General features: G+C 52.0%; 1 protein-coding gene across 6 annotated transcripts in view; it reads right to left on the bottom strand.

Moving 5' to 3' along the window:
- Window positions 1-15881, bottom strand: part of LOC142484018 (protein tyrosine phosphatase domain-containing protein 1-like) — a 110684-nt gene extending 94803 nt beyond the window's left edge. For 4 of the 6 annotated variants that reach the window (XR_012797533.1, XM_075583977.1, XM_075583980.1 and 1 more), the window contains exons 1-2: window positions 15749-15881; window positions 960-1141 (exon numbers count right to left, since the gene is read on the bottom strand). Coding sequence is in view for 5 of the 6 variants with exons in the window: in XM_075583977.1 (XP_075440092.1) it covers window positions 960-1138 (179 nt within the window). In the remaining variant the exon portion in view is untranslated. Of the gene's footprint in view, window positions 1-959; window positions 1142-13055; window positions 13165-13199; window positions 13724-15748 lie in introns of those variants that run through there. The other 2 variants (XM_075583978.1, XM_075583979.1) reach the window with 2 other exon arrangements.
- Window positions 15882-19376: the final 3495 nt, after the last annotated feature.

Below are 19376 nucleotides of genomic sequence, written 5' to 3'. Positions count from 1 at the left end.
AGCTGTATCTCCCTGCACAGCTCTTACAGGCGATCTCCCTGCACAGAGAGAGCTGCATCTCCCTGCACAGCTCTAACAGGCGATCTCCCTGTACAGAGAGAAGCTGCATCTCCCTGCACAGAGAGAGCTGCATCTCCCTGCACAGCTCTTACAGGCGATCTCCCTGCACAGAGAGAGCCGCCTCTCCCTGCACAGCTCGTACAGGCGATCTCCCTGCACAGAGAGAAGCTGTATCTCCCTGCACAGAGAGAGCTGCCTCTCCCTGCACAGCTCTCACAGGCGATCTCCCTGCACAGAGAGAGCTGCATCTCCCTGCACAGAGAGAACCGCCTCTCCCTGCACAGCTCTTATAGGTGATCGCGCAGTTTTAATGTAACTTTTAATCACACAGTACTGTCGCAGGGGGTCTCCGGAGCAGAACCGCATTGATTTCAGGTCCGGGGATCCCCCGCTTGCCAAGTTACAGGCCCCGGTAGGGGGTGCTCGTTTAAATCTCCTGCGTCACGTGACCAGGAGATTAAACCATGGCCGGGATACCGGCACCCCATACCGGGGCCTGTAACTCGGGAAGCCGGGCCCCCGAGGCTGAAATCATCGCGGTTCTGCTCCGGAGACCCCCTGCTACAGTACTGTGTGATTAAAAGTTACATTAAAACGGCTTCCTTACCTTATCGGCTAGCTGCTAAGGCAATTAAGGGGTTAAGCCACAGTACCTGGTTTATTGGGGGTGAAGGGGGTACTTGACCTAGGGTGGGTGGTTAGGCCTACCAGGAAGATTGCTGGTGGTAACCACTATGGTAAGGAAGGGGTTAACCCCTCCCGCGTCCCACCCGAGAGGCCTAATAATGCACTTAGCCAAGTTTAGAGAATAAGCCCATATGTCTCTCACTCCAGTCTGCTGCTGTGCTGGCAGTAATACTCAGTACTGATATATACACAGACACGTGCAGCCCCCTCACCAGGATGAATAAAGCCCCTGAATCGCCTGCTGCTCCACACTCCAGCCCTCCGGACCCTCGTACCGACACTCGCGGCCCCCGCAGGTCAGAGAGCAGATGAGAGGAGGGGGCACAGCTCGGACGATGCGTTCCCGGGTGTGTGAGTAGGACGGGCGTGGCTCTGCTCCGGGGGAACTCATGACCTGGGGCAGAGAGAGGAGACGGGAGGGGGGGGAGATAATGATATGAAGGAGAAGGGCGTGGCTCACACATATATACATACACACATCTCCCTCACACACATATATATATATATACATACTGTACATACAGACCCATGCACACGTCTCCCTCACACACGTATATATATATATATATATATATATATATATATATATACACATACATACTGTACATACAGACCCATGCACACGTCTCCCTCACACACGTATATATATATACATACATACTGTACATACAGACCCATGCACACGTCTCCCTCACACACGTATATATATATACATACATACTGTACATACAGACCCATGCACACGTCTCCCTCACACACGTATGTATATATATATATATATATATATATATATATATATACATACATACATACATACATACTGTACATACAGACCCATGCACACGTCTCCCTCACACACGTATATATATATACATACATACTGTACATACAGACCCATGCACACGTCTCCCTCACACACGTATATATATATATATATATATATATATATATATATATATACATACATACATACTGTACATACAGACCCATGCACACGTCTCCCTCACACACGTGTATATATATATACACATACTGTACATACAGACCCATGCACACGTCTCTCTCACACACGTATATACATGCACACGTCTCTCTCACACACGTATATACTGTCACGCTGCGCGCACCACACACAGGACTAAGGGGATGGAAAGGCACCGACCCACAACCACGCAGTCTGGTCCGGAGTGCGTGATCCAAGTCATATAGCCCGGTCGGTTGGAGGAGTCAGGGTAGTCAGGGCACTTGCCGTGGCTCAATGTTGGAGAGTAGAGAATAGTAGATGTCCGTAAGCCGAGGTCCAGAGGTAGCGAAGGTAGAATAGTCGAGGTACGTAGCCGGGGTCAAGGGTTGGAGAGCGTGGGAATCCGAAGTGAAGCTAAGGGTCAGGACTGGAGAAAACAGACAGGTCAAAAAGGCAAGCACTGGTCAAGGCACAAAACAGACGACTCTTCAGCCGTGAGCACAATGCAGAAACCGGAGTTTCTGCTCAGCAAGAAAGAAATGGCCGAGCTCGGTGTGTGTAATCGCTACTACCAAGAAGGAAATGGCCGAGCTCGGTGTGTGTAATCGCTACTACCAAGAAGGAAATGGCCGAGCTCGGTGTGTGTAATCGCTACTACCAAGAAGGAAATGGCCGAGCTCGGTGTGTGTAATCGCTACTACCAAGAAAGAAATGGCCGAGCTCGGTGTGTGTAATCGCTACTACCAAGAAGGAAATGGCCGAGCTCGGTGTGTGTAATCGCTACTACCAAGAAGGAAATGGCCGAGCTCGGTGTGTGTAATCGCTACGACCAAGAAGGAAATGGCCGAGCTCGGTGTGTGTAATCGCTACTACCAAGAAAGAAATGGCCGAGCTCGGTGTGTGTAATCGCTACTACCAAGAAAGAAATGGCCGAGCTCGGTGTGTGTAATCGCTACTACCAAGAAGAGGTGCAGTTGTCCAGAGGCTTCACCAAAGGGAGCTGTGGCATGCGCCACGCCATCCTAGCTCTTCCCCACCTCCGCCACGCAGGTTTATTTTCAACCAAAAATGTTTTTATTGAGCGCATGGTACATTCATTACAATAGCTGCCAACCCAATATCATACATAAAGGTAACCATGACCACTCATTTCTTTTACGTGAACCAAAACTGACGTACTGGGGAGACGCACCGACGAACAAGACCATAGACAGTGGACATAGAGGAGGAGGGGGGGGTTGTGGTGTACTGTAGCAGTCTCAAGAAGTTTTCGGTTCTCCGGAGCATCGCAGGAAGGGCCCACCGTTGTTGACCCCAGGGATGAGGTTTCGATCTAAGGGTCCCAACCTTCATCTGCCCCTGTGCCTATGCTGAGGCTATCCATCTAGCCCTTCCACCTGTCTGGCCTAGCGTCATGTCCCGTTTGGTTAGTTTGTATGCGTCCATCTACTGTCTCCCAGCATCAAAGGAGAATGCGTCAATATGTTGGAGGCACTGACCCCTGGGATATCAATTTGGGCCAGCCAAGGCGTCCAAACTTTTAGGAAATTTGTGCCGGTGTCGTTAACTGCTCCATCCGACAGACATACCAGATTCTATTCCTTATTTGTGGGATATTGGGTAACTCTGGCTGCTTCCACAATGCTGCGATGTCGCACCTCAGGGCGGTTGCAAAATGTGCAATTAATTTGTGCGCCGATCTGTTTAGCCCCGGGGTGCGTCTGGACAGCAGGAACAACCAGGGGTCTAAAGGGACCATGCGACCGAGAATTCTCTGAAGCCAATTCCTGATGTCTTCCCAGATTGGGATTAACTTGGGGCAACCCCACAGCATGTGCATCAAGTCTGCCTGTGCCCCACATTGTTTGGGACACAATGGGGGGTAATCTCTGACAAACTTCGATAATCGTAGCGGGGTCAAGTACCATCTCATCAGGACTTTATGCGCATTCTCCTTTAATGTGGTGCATATAGAACTCTTGAATGCTGCTGTAACAATATGGTCCCAGTCCTCGTCCTCTAACGTCTCTCCTAAGTCCCTCTGCCAACTGGTCCTGTAACTCAGCACTACGTCCTCGTCTGTCACTGGGGAGACCACCTCTCTGTATATACCAGAGATAAGTCCACTGGTATCTGTCCCTTCCGCCACGCAGTTTTATTCTCTGAAATAAGTTCTGTATATGCGGGCAGGTATCCGAGGAGGGGCGCTTGACCTTCAAGCAGCCAGGACCTCTGTTTGAGGCGCTGCAGCCATACTAGAGCGGTCCCCGCCACAGGGAGCCGCATCCTGTTCTTTTCCATTGAAAAATGGCGGTTCCCACCGAAATCGGGAAAACCGCATGGCAACGTGTGCAAAAGTTGCAAGAAATTGTCTGCAAATGTCTGGGCTTGGCGCGAGGCCTAGCTCCGCCCTTTTGCAGAATAATCCGGGTTTGACGCGAAACCGAAGCTGCACCCTGCTCTCTACAGCCGTACCATTGAATTACCAGAGGGAAGAGCTAAGGGCGTGTCTACTGCCGCACAGCAGATGTGGGGATTTAACCACAGTTGGACATGGTAGTATCACTGAGCAGACGCACGCCTACTCAATCCCTCCCAACTAGCTATGGGAACGTAATATACGGCTCAGCACCCCAAACCCACCTTAGCAAACTTGATGACTCAATATGCCATTTTGTTCTCCAATGCAACTATAACACACATCTCTGCGAAATGCTCAAAGAACTAGATTGGTCATCACTAGAGTCTAGGCGCAAAGTTCACCTTTCCTGTCTCACCCTCAAATACTTTCTGGGCAAGCTACCCAGCTACCTGAACAAGCTCCTCACCCCTACCACATGCAGCACCTATCACCTGAGATCAGACTCCAAAAGACTGTTCATGGTCCCAAGGTTCAACAAAGTATCCGGCCGCTCCTTCTCTTACTGTGCACCCCAAAACTGGAACAGTCTACCGGAGTCTCTCATCCACCACCAGTTTCAAAACTAAAGCTGTCCCACATTTTAATCTGGTCTGTAACTGTTACATAAGCCTATAATATATAAATATTATCTGTGCATGCAATGTCTTGTATATAATGTATACCGTTTATTTAATGTAACCATGTATTATTTGTAATCTTAACTCTGTGCCCAGGACATACCTGAAAACGAGCGGTAACTCTCACTGTATTACTTCCTGGTAACACATTTTATTAAAAAAAATAGCTGCCGACGATGGATGCGAAGCAAGGCCCTCACTTTGCCTTCCCAGGTCTGCTACTACTTCCCAACGGTGCGGAGAACACTCTCCGCTTGGTCTGCCCGTCGTGCGATCGGGAGGCGGGGCCTGCACGGGGATCCGCCTCCCGGCGCTCAGAATGTGATGCACCGTACCTCCGCCTCCAGGAACCGGAGGGACTGCCCGATATCACCGAGTTCCTCCCAGTGCTGATGGATATGGCTGAACAGCCATCCGAGACTCACCGGCCAGACTACTGGACTCTGCTTTGCAACCTGGTTGGTTCCGAAATACAGTATGGGAGACGCAGTTCCAAAAGTATGGACTCTGAAGCAGGCTCTCTGTGAGCCATGGGAACTGACATCAGCGGTCTCTCCAGCCCTACAGAGGAAACCCTAACCGCGGACGTACCCGAGTCCACACCGGCAGGTGTGCGATGGCGTGACTCCCCTTCTGCTCTCCAGTCAGTTCCCGCTCCGAGCTGCGCCTTAGAGGAAGCAAGCCGTTGCCTGTACAGGCACAGCCGAGTGATGCCCACCACGCCCATGGTGCCCTGCTCTCCACAGGAGGTACCTTCCACCGCTGTATCCACAAGCTTCCGGCATGACAGCGAGGGTGCTTCCGTCGATGAGGTGTCGGACGAGGCCTCCAACGATCCCGAGGTAACGACCAATTTGTCCATCTCGAGCCCTAACATCTACCAGGGGGTGTCAATTCGGGATGTCGATCACCGCTGGACCGAAGTCCCTGGAGGGATGTTCTAGCTCTGGTTGCAGTGTAAAGACATCTGCAAGGCCCGAGATCGAGCCATGGCCTATGTGGCTGCTGCCTACGCCGAGCGCCCGGACGAGATGATCAGCGCGGAGGGATCTCCACTAACGGTACCGGCCGGTACTGCTTCTCTTCCGAATCATGCAACCGCCCCTGCTGCTCCGGTGAGTGACTCTACGGAGAATGTTTTCTTGTTGCAGTGCAGGGCGCGAAAGCGAGAGCATGACACGCAGATTAGCCCTCCTGCCATTCAAAGCATGGGAGGCCTTGCTAAATGTCCCGCTGCCGCTGTTCCCGCTCCCGGACAGTTGCAAGCCCTCATACGGACAACCGATCCGGTTGCCACCCAAGTTGGGGTACGGAACACTCTATACCCAGCTGAACGAGACTTTGAGGTGCTGGACTCGCCCCTTCTGCCTCATCGGCCCGTTCTGACCATTCCCACTGTCCTGAACTTAGTCCCCGTGGATCTGACCATGACAACCGATACAGACCCCGGTCCCCTCGACTTGGGTCCCCAGTAATGACCGTGCCCACTTCCCCAAATGTGAAGGTTAAAGTGTCTGAAGGGACGGAACCGTTACCGTGGTGGAATCCCTTATATAGAGGGTATGTGCCGCATCCCTTATATAGAGGGTATGTGCCGCATCCCTTATATAGAGGGTATGTGCCGCATCCCTTATATAGAGGGTATGTGCCACATCTGCACCGGACACGGTCTGTGCTTGAGAGTGTTTCCCAGACCGATGCCTGGGGGGAGGATGGGCGGTTCACCACTGAGCAAGAGGCTAAAATTGAGCGGGAGTGTTGTGCCAAGATGGATGCCGGCCTTTTCTCTTCTCCAGGGGGAGAGGAACCGGTTAGTGAGCTCCTGTGGGAGGGACCCATATACCGGGTATTGCCAGGTCAGGCCTACGGGCATAACTTAACCAAAAGCAGCCGCGCAGATAGGGTCCTGGTCCAGACGTTTAGACAGGATGGACATGATTATCCCTACCTTCCCGAATCTCTAATGAGGTCTTCCGACATTTACCGGGATGAGTGGGTGCGTTCAGCCATCCTAAATTATATGAAGGTAAGGGCCAGCGGCAGCATGCATTACTGGGAAGATAGGGTCCGCTATATCACGAAGGTGTGGCAGGTAGGCCGCAATATTCAAAACCAGAGACAGAACATAAAACACAGACAAAGCTCAGTTTTAGCACATCCAGTGAAACTCATACACGGTACAGTGCCTAAATATATATGTATAAATATCTATTAAGTAAAATGGTCTTTTAGTTTGACATTTTTGGCCAAAATTGTTGTAAGCCCCATAGCCAACGTCACGGCAGACCACAATTCTTAGCTTGCTGGATGGTTGTGACAACTCTAATACAGAGTGCCTTTCCTGGTAATGTACAGGTTAATAAAGGCTTCAATCAGACTTAGAACTTTGCAACTAATATTGACAGATTTACTATAAATCATTCTTCCTGTTATTACACAGGTTATTAAGAATTTATATTAGCGTTAGGGACCCCTGAATTGTGGTCTGCCGTGGCGTTGGCTCAGGGGCTTACAACAATTTTGGCCAAAAATGTCAAACTAAAAGACCATTTTACTTAATAGATATTTATACATATATATTTAGGCACTGTGCTGTGTATGAGTTTCACTGGATGTGCTAAAACTGAGCTTTGTCTGTGTTTTATGTTCTGTCTCTGGTTTTAAATATATATTGCCATGCTCAGTAGCACTCCTCTGTGACACTCATATGCTTATATATATGTTGTGGTTATTTTGGGGGTTCAATAGGAGCTTGTTAGGTGTCCAGTATAGGCCGCAATATTCACCTAGACCGGGTGGAGTATATTGGGGAGTCTGGACGCAAGCGCGGCTATTCGGTCACTGTACCGGGTAGTGAAGGGAACCTTGTGCGCAAGAGAGAAAGGATGGTTGACAGGGCTATCTTGCGAGATAGTGTATGTCCTATGGGTATACATAGCTCTATCACTCATTTGGATTTCACTCACCAATGAGTACCATATATATATAGGGGTATATGAGTTGTCATAGTGCTGAGCGCTTTTCACAAATGGTATATTTTTGGGATACAAGAGATGCTATGGTGCCGAGTGCATTTACAGGAATTGACTCCAATAGTAGTTTTCTGTCTGTCTTCTGCCTTAATAACGTGAAATAAACTTCTCTAAGCTGAGTACACTATCTGTACTATATATCCCAGTGCTCACACACGTAGAAGCAGGGACTTATACAATTCAATGAATAAGGTTTTAACTATGACGGGCTCACAGCTGGACACCACGTCGGTTAGCTGGTGAGATACTCCGTCTTGGCTATAGCGCGCCTTGTTTCTGCGATTGGCTATAACGGGTGCACACACCCCTCACAATACGGAGAATAAGCTAAAGGAATGATCAGGTATCACTCCCTACACCTTCACTAAGCAGCGCCTGGAAGGCGTGAAACGTGCGTCGGTTTTTACTGACGTCACTCCGATGACGTCATCAGGGAGCGCTTCAATGGAGGTCTGAGGGGAACTTCACTAGAGCACGTCTTACTACCCCGGTCCGCCTGGTTGTATAACTCTGCTTACCCCGGCACCGCTGCGGTATATACACCCTTCAGAGTCTGGATATACTCACATTGGTGCATTTATATATGTATACACTAGTGTGGATCTGACAGTATCCTAGTGTTGGACAAACTAATAAGACTGATTCCCCTATAGATGTATTCTTTACACAGCAACATTGTATGTGTGACTGGGGAATGTAATCAATTGCCACATGTACATGTGTGTGTGTAGCTATTTACATGTGTGTGTGTGTGTAGCTATGTACATGTGTGTGTGTAGCTATGTACATGTGTGTGTGTGTGTGTAGCTATTCAGCTTGATACAATCAGGACGCGAGCAGCACAGAGAGTGTCGGAGTCATGGCACCGCAGCGCAGTAATAGATCCGCACATACCCAGGCTACGTATTTCTGCGTGGCTGGCTGTATAAACATGACTAAAACAGCCTTTAACAGTTACAGGTATCTCCTGTGTGCGTGTTTTCTGGCTACCTAGGGTCAATGTGCACAGATTGCCATTCTGTGACAGATGACCTCGTACACTTTGCTTCCCCATCTTTACAGTTTCCCACGCTCTGTGCAGGGGATTTACACACAAATAATTCTCCTCGCTGAAGTGTTTCTTCTCCCCGTTATTTTTAATGAAGTATGTGGTATATATGTTTAATAAAAGATTTTATATCACAATATTAGTGAGTGGCAATATAGGGGGTTCCCCTAGCATTGAATATTTCCTAGCCCTCAATTGGTCATAGAGAGTGCACATAGGTCTCTTTCTGGTTGTTGCCGTGTCAACCACCCTTTCTCTCTGGTATTCCCTAATCCCGTATGCACCCGATTGACCAGCACAATAAATCATTACAATAAGAGAGCGGTAGTAAATCTTTTTTCATATAAACCTTGTGCGCAAGCTAGATCCAGCTGAGTATTACTGACCGGTTACAGGACTGTTATTTGGGGTATAGGTTCTTACATTAAGGGGGCAATCAGTTGTGCCCGGGTATAATGCTGATTGCCATTGTATTTTTGTTGTATAAAAATGTGGTGGATGTTTTGCCCTCATGCGGGGTCGTGAGGGATTTCAAAACCAGAGGGAGGATGTAGCCACGTCTCCCTGGGCTACTAATTCCCTGACCCCTCCAGCACAGCAAGTCCCAGTAAAGGACGGGCAGTGTTAGGAGTAAATCCTTCAGGGCCTGGGTATGTTATCAGATGTATATTAGTTGATACAATTCAGGGGTAGCCTGGTATTACCAGGGGGGCTGTGGCTGATAGGAGGCCGGCTTACAAGCCTCTCCCCTGGGAGGGAGGGGGTTTCTCTCTAGAGGTTAGAGTAAGGCTAAGGCCCCGCTCCCACAGTCAGCGCGCCCGCACTGCAGACAGGCGGCGCGCTGACAGGCAATTGACCGCGATATGCAGTCTGTAGGGAGCCGGAGCGGGAGGGGGCGTGGTAAAACTTTGCCAGGTCTGAGATCGTGGTGCCCCCCACCCCCCCACCACCACACATACACACAGCACATACACACAGCACATACACACACACATACACACAACACATACACACACACTTTCCCCCCGCAGCTCCTTCCCTGCTCTCCTCCCAAGCCGCCTCCCATCCGTAGCTCCTTCCCTCCCCTCCTTCCCTCATTGGCTGACTGCCGCACCACGTGATGCTTCAGAGCTGCAAATCACTAGGAGCTTGCAGCATCGGCCGGCGTCACAGCACGCAGTTATATCCCCTCAGGTGTGAAGCTGGCTGTGTGAGCACGCGAGAAGAGGAGGTGCCTGTGAGGCCCGCCCTGGGCTGCCCCAGGATCCTCAAAGGATGGAGGCGCTGCACTGGCAGAAGAACCATCCCAATAGGGCGGGGGCGGGAGAAAGGTGCTACACATACATACCCATGCACACGTCTCCCTCACGTACACATATATACATACACATACATACATACACATACATACCCATGCACACGTCTCCCACACACATATATACATACACATACATACCCATGCACACGTCTCCCTCACGTACACATATATACATACACATACATACCCATGCACACGTCTCCCTCACACACGCATATATACATACACATACATACCCATGCACACGTCTCCCTCACGTACACATATATACATACACATACATACCCATGCACACGTCTCCCTCACGTACACATATATACATACATACCCATGCACACGTCTCCCTCACACACGCATATATACATACACATACATACCCATGCACACGTCTCCCTCACGTACACATATATACATACACATACATACCCATGCACACGTCTCCCTCACACACGCATATATACATACACATACATACCCATGCACACGTCTCCCTCACGTACACATATATACATACACATACATACCCATGCACACGTCTCTCTCACACACGCATATATACATACACATACATACCCATGCACACGTCTCACTCACGTACACATATATACATACACATACATACCCATGCACACGTCTCCCTCACACACGCATATATACATACACATACATACCCATGCACACGTCTCCCTCACACACGCATATATACATACACATACATACCCATGCACACGTCTCCCTCACGTACACATATATACATACACATACATACCCATGCACACGTCTCCCTCACACACGCATATATACATACACATACATACCCATGCACACGTCTCACTCACGTACACATATATACATACACATACATACCCATGCACACGTCTCCCTCACGTACACATATATACATACACATACATACCCATGCACACGTCTCCCTCACACACGCATATATACATACACATACATACCCATGCACACGTCTCCCTCACACACGCATATATACATACACATACATACCCATGCACACGTCTCCCACACACATATATACATACAGATACATACCCATGCACACGTCTCCCACACACATATATACATACACATACATACCCATGCACACGTCTCCCACACACATATATACATACACATACATACCCATGCACACGTCTCCCACACACATATATACATACACATACATACCCATGCACACGTCTCCCTCACACACGCATATATACATACACATACATACCCATGCACACGTCTCCCACACACATATATACATACACATACATACCCATGCACACGTCTCCCTCACACACGCATATATACATACACATACATACCCATGCACACGTCTCCCTCACGCACACATATATACATACACATACATACCCATGCACACGTCTCCCTCACGCACACATATATACATACACATACATACCCATGCACACGTCTCCCTCACACACGCATATATACATACACATACATACCCATGCACACGTCTCCCTCACACACGCATATATACATACACATACATACCCATGCACACGTCTCCCTCACACACACATATATACATACATACCCATGCACACGTCTCCCTCACACACGTATATACATACACATACATACCCATGCACACGTCTCCCTCACACACACATATATACATACACATACATACCCATGCACACGTCTCCCTCACACACGCATATATACATACACATACATACCCATGCACACGTCTCCCTCACACACGCATATATACATACACATACATACCCATGCACACGTCTCCCTCACGCACACATATATACATACACATACATACCCATGCACACGTCTCCCTCACACACGCATATATACATACACATACATACCCATGCACACGTCTCCCTCACACACGCATATATACATACACATACATACCCATGCACATGTCTCCCTCACGTACACATATATACATACACATACATACCCATGCACACGTCTCCCTCACACACGCATATATACATACACATACATACCCATGCACACGTCTCCCACACACATATATACATACACATACATACCCATGCACAAGTCTCCCTCACACACGTATATACATACATATACATACCCATGCACACGTCTCCCTCACGCACACATATATACATACACATACATACCCATGCACACGTCTCCCTCACACACGCATATATACATACACATACATACCCATGCACATGTCTCCCTCACGTACACATATATACATACACATACATACCCATGCACACATCTCCCTCACGCACACATATATACATACACATACATACCCATGCACACGTCTCCCTCACACACGCATATATACATACACATACATACCCATGCACACGTCTCCCTCACACACGCATATATACATACACATACATACCCATGCACACGTCTCCCTCACACACGCATATATACATACACATACATACCCATGCACACGTCTCCCACACACATATATACATACACATACATACCCATGCACACGTCTCCCTCACACACGTATATACATACACATACATACCCATGCACACGTCTCCCTCACACACGCATATATACATACACATACATACCCATGCACACGTCTCCCACACACATATATACATACACATACATACCCATGCACACGTCTCCCTCACACACGTATATACATACACATACATACCCATGCACACGTCTCCCTCACACACGCATATATACATACACATACATACCCATGCACACGTCTCCCTCACACACGCATATATACATACACATACATACCCATGCACACGTCTCCCTCACACACGCATATATACATATACATACATACCCATGCACAAGTCTCCCTCACACACATATGTTACACCCTTTCCCCCCTTACGGGAGATCTGCATGTTACGTACATACCGAGGCTGATTAGCCATCCCAGGCATGACCCTCCCAACTGCCACCCTGCCTGCACCGGCTATGGCAACAATATAGCTGGTGTGCCAAGGGACTCACATCCTGGCCATGTGACCGGGATTTAACCCTGACACTGCCTGCACTTACCGGGACTTACATGCCTGGGCCGGGAAACACATAGCATGGGGCAGTAGGCGGCACATACATGTGACCGGGTGAACTCACTAAGCCTGTTAGACCTGTGTATATGGCTGCAGTCCAGCAGTGACCTGGTTAATCCCAGCTTGAGGAAAGGCTGGGTTAATTAAGCAGGCCCCAGCTGCCTCGTTAAGGGGCTTTCAGATCCCAGAGCTCCCACGTGTTCCTGTCTGAGCCGGAGAAGCACGTTGTGTAACGAGGGAGGGAGGGAGCCCGGCGGTGCTGAGGGGAGCCCGGCGGTGCTGAGGGGAGACGGGCGGTGCTGGTGGGAGACGGGCGGCGCTGGTGGGAGACGGGCGGCAGCAAGGTCTGTTCCAGCGGGACATTCGGGCCGCGGGCATGGTCAGCACTGAGGCAGCGGATTTACCCCCGGCACCCTTTGTGAGGGCGGCATTATGGGGCGCTGCTGCAGTCTCTGTGGGCTCAGCCTCCCCCTCGTTCTTTGTGCTTTTCTTGGACTTGAGCCGCCCTCCCTGGGAAAAGGCAAAGCCCGTTATGGACCATTTCCCGGGACTGTCCTACGCCGGGCGTGTTACTGTCCTACGCCGGGCGTGTTACTGTCCTACGCCGGGCGTGTTACTGTCCTACGCCGGGCGTGTTACTGTCCTACGCCGGGCGTGTTACTGTCCTACGCCGGGCGTGTTACTGTCCTACGCCGGGCGTGTTACTGTCCTACGCCGGGCGTGTTACTGTCCTACGCCGGGCGTGTTACTGTCCTACGCCGGGCGTGTTACTGTCCTACGCCGGGCGTGTTACTGTCCTACGCCGGGCGTGTTACTGTCCTACGCCGGGCGTGTTACTGTCCTACGCCGGGCGTGTTACTGTCCTACGCCGGGCGTGTTACTGTCCTACGCCGGGCGTGTTACTGTCCTACGCCGGGCGTGTTACTGTCCTACGCCGGGCGTGTTACTGTCCTACGCCGGGCGTGTTACTGTCCTACGCCGGGCGTGTTACTGTCCTACGCCGGGCGTGTTACTGTCCTACGCCGGGCGTGTTACTGTCCTACGCCGGGCGTGTTACTGTCCTACGCCGGGCGTGTTACTGTCCTACGCCGGGCGTGTTACTGTCCTACGCCGGGCGTGTTACTGTCCTACGCCGGGCGTGTTACTGTCCTACGCCGGGCGTGTTACTGTCCTACGCCGGGCGTGTTACTGTCCTACGCCGGGCGTGTTACTGTCCTACGCCGGGCGTGTTACTGTCCTACGCCGGGCGTGTTACTGTCCTACGCCGGGCGTGTTACTGTCCTACGCCGGGCGTGTTACTGTCCTACGCCGGGCGTGTTACTGTCCTACGCCGGGCGTGTTACTGTCCTACGCCGGGCGTGTTACTGTCCTACGCCGGGCGTGTTACTGTCCTACGCCGGGCGTGTTACTGTCCTACGCCGGGCGTGTTACTGTCCTACGCCGGGCGTGTTACTGTCCTACGCCGGGCGTGTTACTGTCCTACGCCGGGCGTGTTACTGTCCTACGCCGGGCGTGTTACTGTCCTACGCCGGGCGTGTTACTGTCCTACGCCGGGCGTGTTACTGTCCTACGCCGGGCGTGTTACTGTCCTACGCCGGGCGTGTTACTGTCCTACGCCGGGCGTGTTACTGTCCTACGCCGGGCGTGTTACTGTCCTACGCCGGGCGTGTTACTGTCCTACGCCGGGCGTGTTACTGTCCTACGCCGGGCGTGTTACTGTCCTACGCCGGGCGTGTTACTGTCCTACGCCGGGCGTGTTACTGTCCTACGCCGGGCGTGTTACTGTCCTACGCCGGGCGTGTTACTGTCCTACGCCGGGCGTGTTACTGTCCTACGCCGGGCGTGTTACTGTCCTACGCCGGGCGTGTTACTGTCCTACGCCGGGCGTGTTACTGTCCTACGCCGGGCGTGTTACTGTCCTACGCCGGGCGTGTTACTGTCCTACGCCGGGCGTGTTACTGTCCTACGCCGGGCGTGTTACTGTCCTACGCCGGGCGTGTTACTGTCCTACGCCGGGCTCGTTACTTACTGTCCTACGCCGGGCTCGTTACTTACTGTCCTACGCCGGGCTCGTTACTTACTGTCCTACGCCGGGCTCGTTACTTACTGTCCTACGCCGGGCGTGTTACTTACTGTTTCAGACTTCTTTCAGACATGCACACGTCTCCCTCACACACACATATATACATACACATACATACCCATGCACACGTCTCCCTCACGCACACATATATACATACACATACATACCCATGCACACGTCTCTCTCACACACGTATATACATACACATACATACCCATGCACACGTCTCCCTCACACACGCATATACATACATATACATATCCATGCACACGTTTCCTTCACACACGCATATATACATACACATACATACTCATGCACACGTCTTACACACGTCGCGCACACACACCGTTATATAATCTATTGGGATGGGATATAAACCCAGGACTGTCTGAGCCTGTCCCATGTTACATGCTGGGTGGGTGGCGTGTGCCGTTATCAGATGGACACCTTACCTGTTATGGATAATTCCTCCGTTGCTCCTCTCGCCGCCGACGCCGCGTCTCACACTCTGACGGATAATATTACAGTCTGCTTGTTCCCCCGGCTGATACCAATCTGACCCCTGACCTCTAACCCCCGACCTACTTTCACTAATCTTCTTAGAATAATCCGAGCTGAGGATGAGGGGGCACTGAGGAACAGAGCAGTGCATTCTGGGACATGTAGTCCTGCTCTTTGGAAGATAAGTGGGAAGACCATTTCGGTGCAAACTGCGGCGTCCTGTTGTGCGTCTTTGCTCCGATGTTGCCGTGTGTGTCAGTTTGTGCTTTGGGATTTCCCCGGAGCAGGGCGCAGAGAATAATGACACATCATTATTTGCACAATCGCCAGGTCTGAAGTTAGCGGAAAACTCCCCACACTCGCCGATCTGCGCCATCGGAACGGCCAACACGCGTCTTCCTGCACATCCGGTGCGCGGCACAGCGCTAAGCAACACGCGTCTTCCTGCACATCCGGTGCGCGGCACAGAGATAAGCAACACGCGTCTTCCTGCACATCCGGTGCGCGGCACAGAGATAAGCAACACGCGTCTTCCTGCACATCCGGTGCGCGGCACAGCGCTAAGCAACACGCGTCTTCCTGCACATCCGGTGCGCGGCACAGAGATAAGCAACACGCGTCTTCCTGCACATCCGGTGCGTGGCACAGAGCTAAGCAACACGCGTCTTCCTTCACATCCGGTGCGCGGCACAGAGATAAGCAACACGCGTCTTCCTGCACATCCGGTGCGTGGCACAGAGATAAGCAACACGCGTCTTCCTGCACATCCGGTGCGTGGCACAGAGATAAGCAACACGCGTCTTCCTGCACATCCGGTGCGCGGCACAGAGATAAGCAACACGCGTCTTCCTGCACATCCGGTGCGTGGCACAGAGCTAAGCAACACGCGTCTTCCTGCACATCCGGTGCGCGGCACAGAGATAAGCAACACGCGTCTTCCTGCACATCCGGTGCGTGGCACAGAGATAAGCAACACGCGTCTTCCTGCACATCCGGTGCGTGGCACAGAGCTAAGCAACACGCGTCTTCCTGCACATCCGGTGCGTGGCACAGAGATAAGCAACACGCGTCTTCCTGCACATCCGGTGCGCGGCACAGAGATAAGCAACACGCGTCTTCCTGCACATCCGGTGCGTGGCACAGAGATAAGCAACACGCGTCTTCCTGCACATCCGGTGCGTGGCACAGAGCTAAGCAACACGCGTCTTCCTGCACATCCGGTGCGTGGCACAGAGATAAGCAACACGCGTCTTCCTGCACATCGGGTGCGCGGCACAGAGATAAGTAACACGCGTCTTCCTGCACATCCGGTGCGTGGCACAGAGATAAGCAACACGCGTCTTCCTGCACATCCGGTGCGTGGCACAGAGATAAGCAACACGCGTCTTCCTGCACATCCGGTGCACGGCACAGAGATAAGCAACACGCGTCTTCCTGCACATCCGGTGCGTGGCACAGAGCTAAGCAACACGCGTCTTCCTGCACATCCGGTGCGCGGCACAGAGATAAGTAACACGCGTCTTCCTGCACATCCGGTGCGTGGCACAGAGATAAGCAACACGCGTCTTCCTGCACATCCGGTGCGTGGCACAGAGATAAGCAACACGCGTCTTCCTGCACATCCGGTGCACGGCACAGAGATAAGCAACACGCGTCTTCCTGCACATCCGGTGCGTGGCACAGAGCTAAGCAACACGCGTCTTCCTGCACATCCGGTGCGTGGCACAGAGCTAAGCAACACGCGTCTTCCTGCACATCCGGTGCGCGGCACAGAGATAAGCAACACGCGTCTTCCTGCACATCCGGTGCGTGGCACAGAGCTAAGCAACACGCGTCTTCCTGCACATCCGGTGCGCGGCACAGAGCTAAGCAACACGCGTCTTCCTGCACATCCGGTGCGCGGCACAGAGCTAAGCAACACGCGTCTTCCTGCACATCCGGTGCGCGGCACAGAGCTAAGCAACACGCGTCTTCCTGCACATCCGGTGCGCGGCACAGAGATAAGCAACACGCGTCTTCCTGCACATCCGGTGCGCGGCACAGAGATAAGCAACACGCGTCTTCCTGCACATCCGGTGCATGGCACAGAGCTAAGCAACACGCGTCTTCCTGCACATCCGGTGCGTGGCACAGAGATAAGCAACACGCGTCTTCCTGCACATCCGGTGCGCGGCACAGAGATAAGCAACACGCGTCTTCCTGCACATCCGGTGCGCGGCACAGAGCTAAGCAACACGCGTCTTCCTGCACATCCGGTGCATGGCACAGAGCTAAGCAACACGCGTCTTCCTGCACATCCGGTGCGCGGCACAGAGATAAGTAACACGCGTCTTCCTGCACATCCGGTGCGCGGCACAGAGATAAGCAACACGCGTCTTCCTGCACATCCGGTGCGCAGCACAGAGCTAAGCATAATGCGTCTTCCTGCACATCCGGTGCGCGGCACAGAGATAAGCAACACGCGTCTTCCTGCACATCCGGTGCGTGGCACAGAGATAAGCAACACGCGTCTTCCTGCACATCCGGTGCGCGGCACAGAGATAAGCAACACGCGTCTTCCTGCACATCCGGTGCATGGCACAGAGCTAAGCAACACGCGTCTTCCTGCACATCCGGTGCGCGGCACAGAGATAAGTAACACGCGTCTTCCTGCACATCCGGTGCGCGGCACAGAGATAAGTAACACGCGTCTTCCTGCACATCCGGTGCGCGGCACAGAGCTAAGCAACACGCGTCTTCCTGCACATCCGGTGCGCGGCACAGTGCTAAGCAACACGCGTCTTCCTGCACATCCGGTGCTCGGCACAGAGATAAGTAACACGCGTCTTCCTGCACATCCGGTGCGCGGCACAGAGCTAAGCAACACGCGTCTTCCTGCACATCCGGTGCGCGGCACAGAGATAAGTAACACGCGTCTTCCTGCACATCCGGTGCGCGGCACAGAGATAAGCAACACGCGTCTTCCTGCACATCCGGTGCGCGGCACAGAGATAAGCAACACGCGTCTTCCTGCACATCCGGTGCGCGGCACAGAGATAAGCAACACGCGTCTTCCTGCACATCCGGTGCGTGGCACAGAGATAAGCAACACGCGTCTTCCTGCACATCCGGTGCGCGGCACAGAGATAAGCAACACGCGTCTTCCTGCACATCCGGTGCGTGGCACAGAGATAAGTAACACGCGTCTTCCTGCACATCCGGTGCGCGGCACAGAGATAAGCAACACGCGTCTTCCTGCACATCCGGTGCGTGGCACAGAGCTAAGCAACACGCGTCTTCCTGCATATCCGGTGCGTGGCACAGAGATAAGCAACACGCGTCTTCCTGCACATCCGGTGCGTGGCACAGAGATAAGTAACACGCGTCTTCCTGCACATCCGGTGCGCGGCACAGAGATAAGCAACACGCGTCTTCCTGCACATCCGGTGCGTGGCACAGTGCTAAGCAACACGCGTCTTCCTGCACATCCGGTGCGCTGCACAGAGCTAAGCAACACACGTCTGCATGGGAGAAGGGGTCTGTAACCTCAAACCGCATATCTACCCCACTACTCATCCTGCTATCACCTGGGGGAAGGGG

Source organism: Ascaphus truei, unplaced genomic scaffold (assembly GCF_040206685.1).
Source record: "Ascaphus truei isolate aAscTru1 unplaced genomic scaffold, aAscTru1.hap1 HAP1_SCAFFOLD_426, whole genome shotgun sequence".
NCBI lineage: Eukaryota > Metazoa > Chordata > Amphibia > Anura > Ascaphidae > Ascaphus > Ascaphus truei.
The sequence above is the reverse complement of the archived record's forward strand: the minus strand, read 5'-3'. Positions and strand labels throughout refer to the sequence as shown.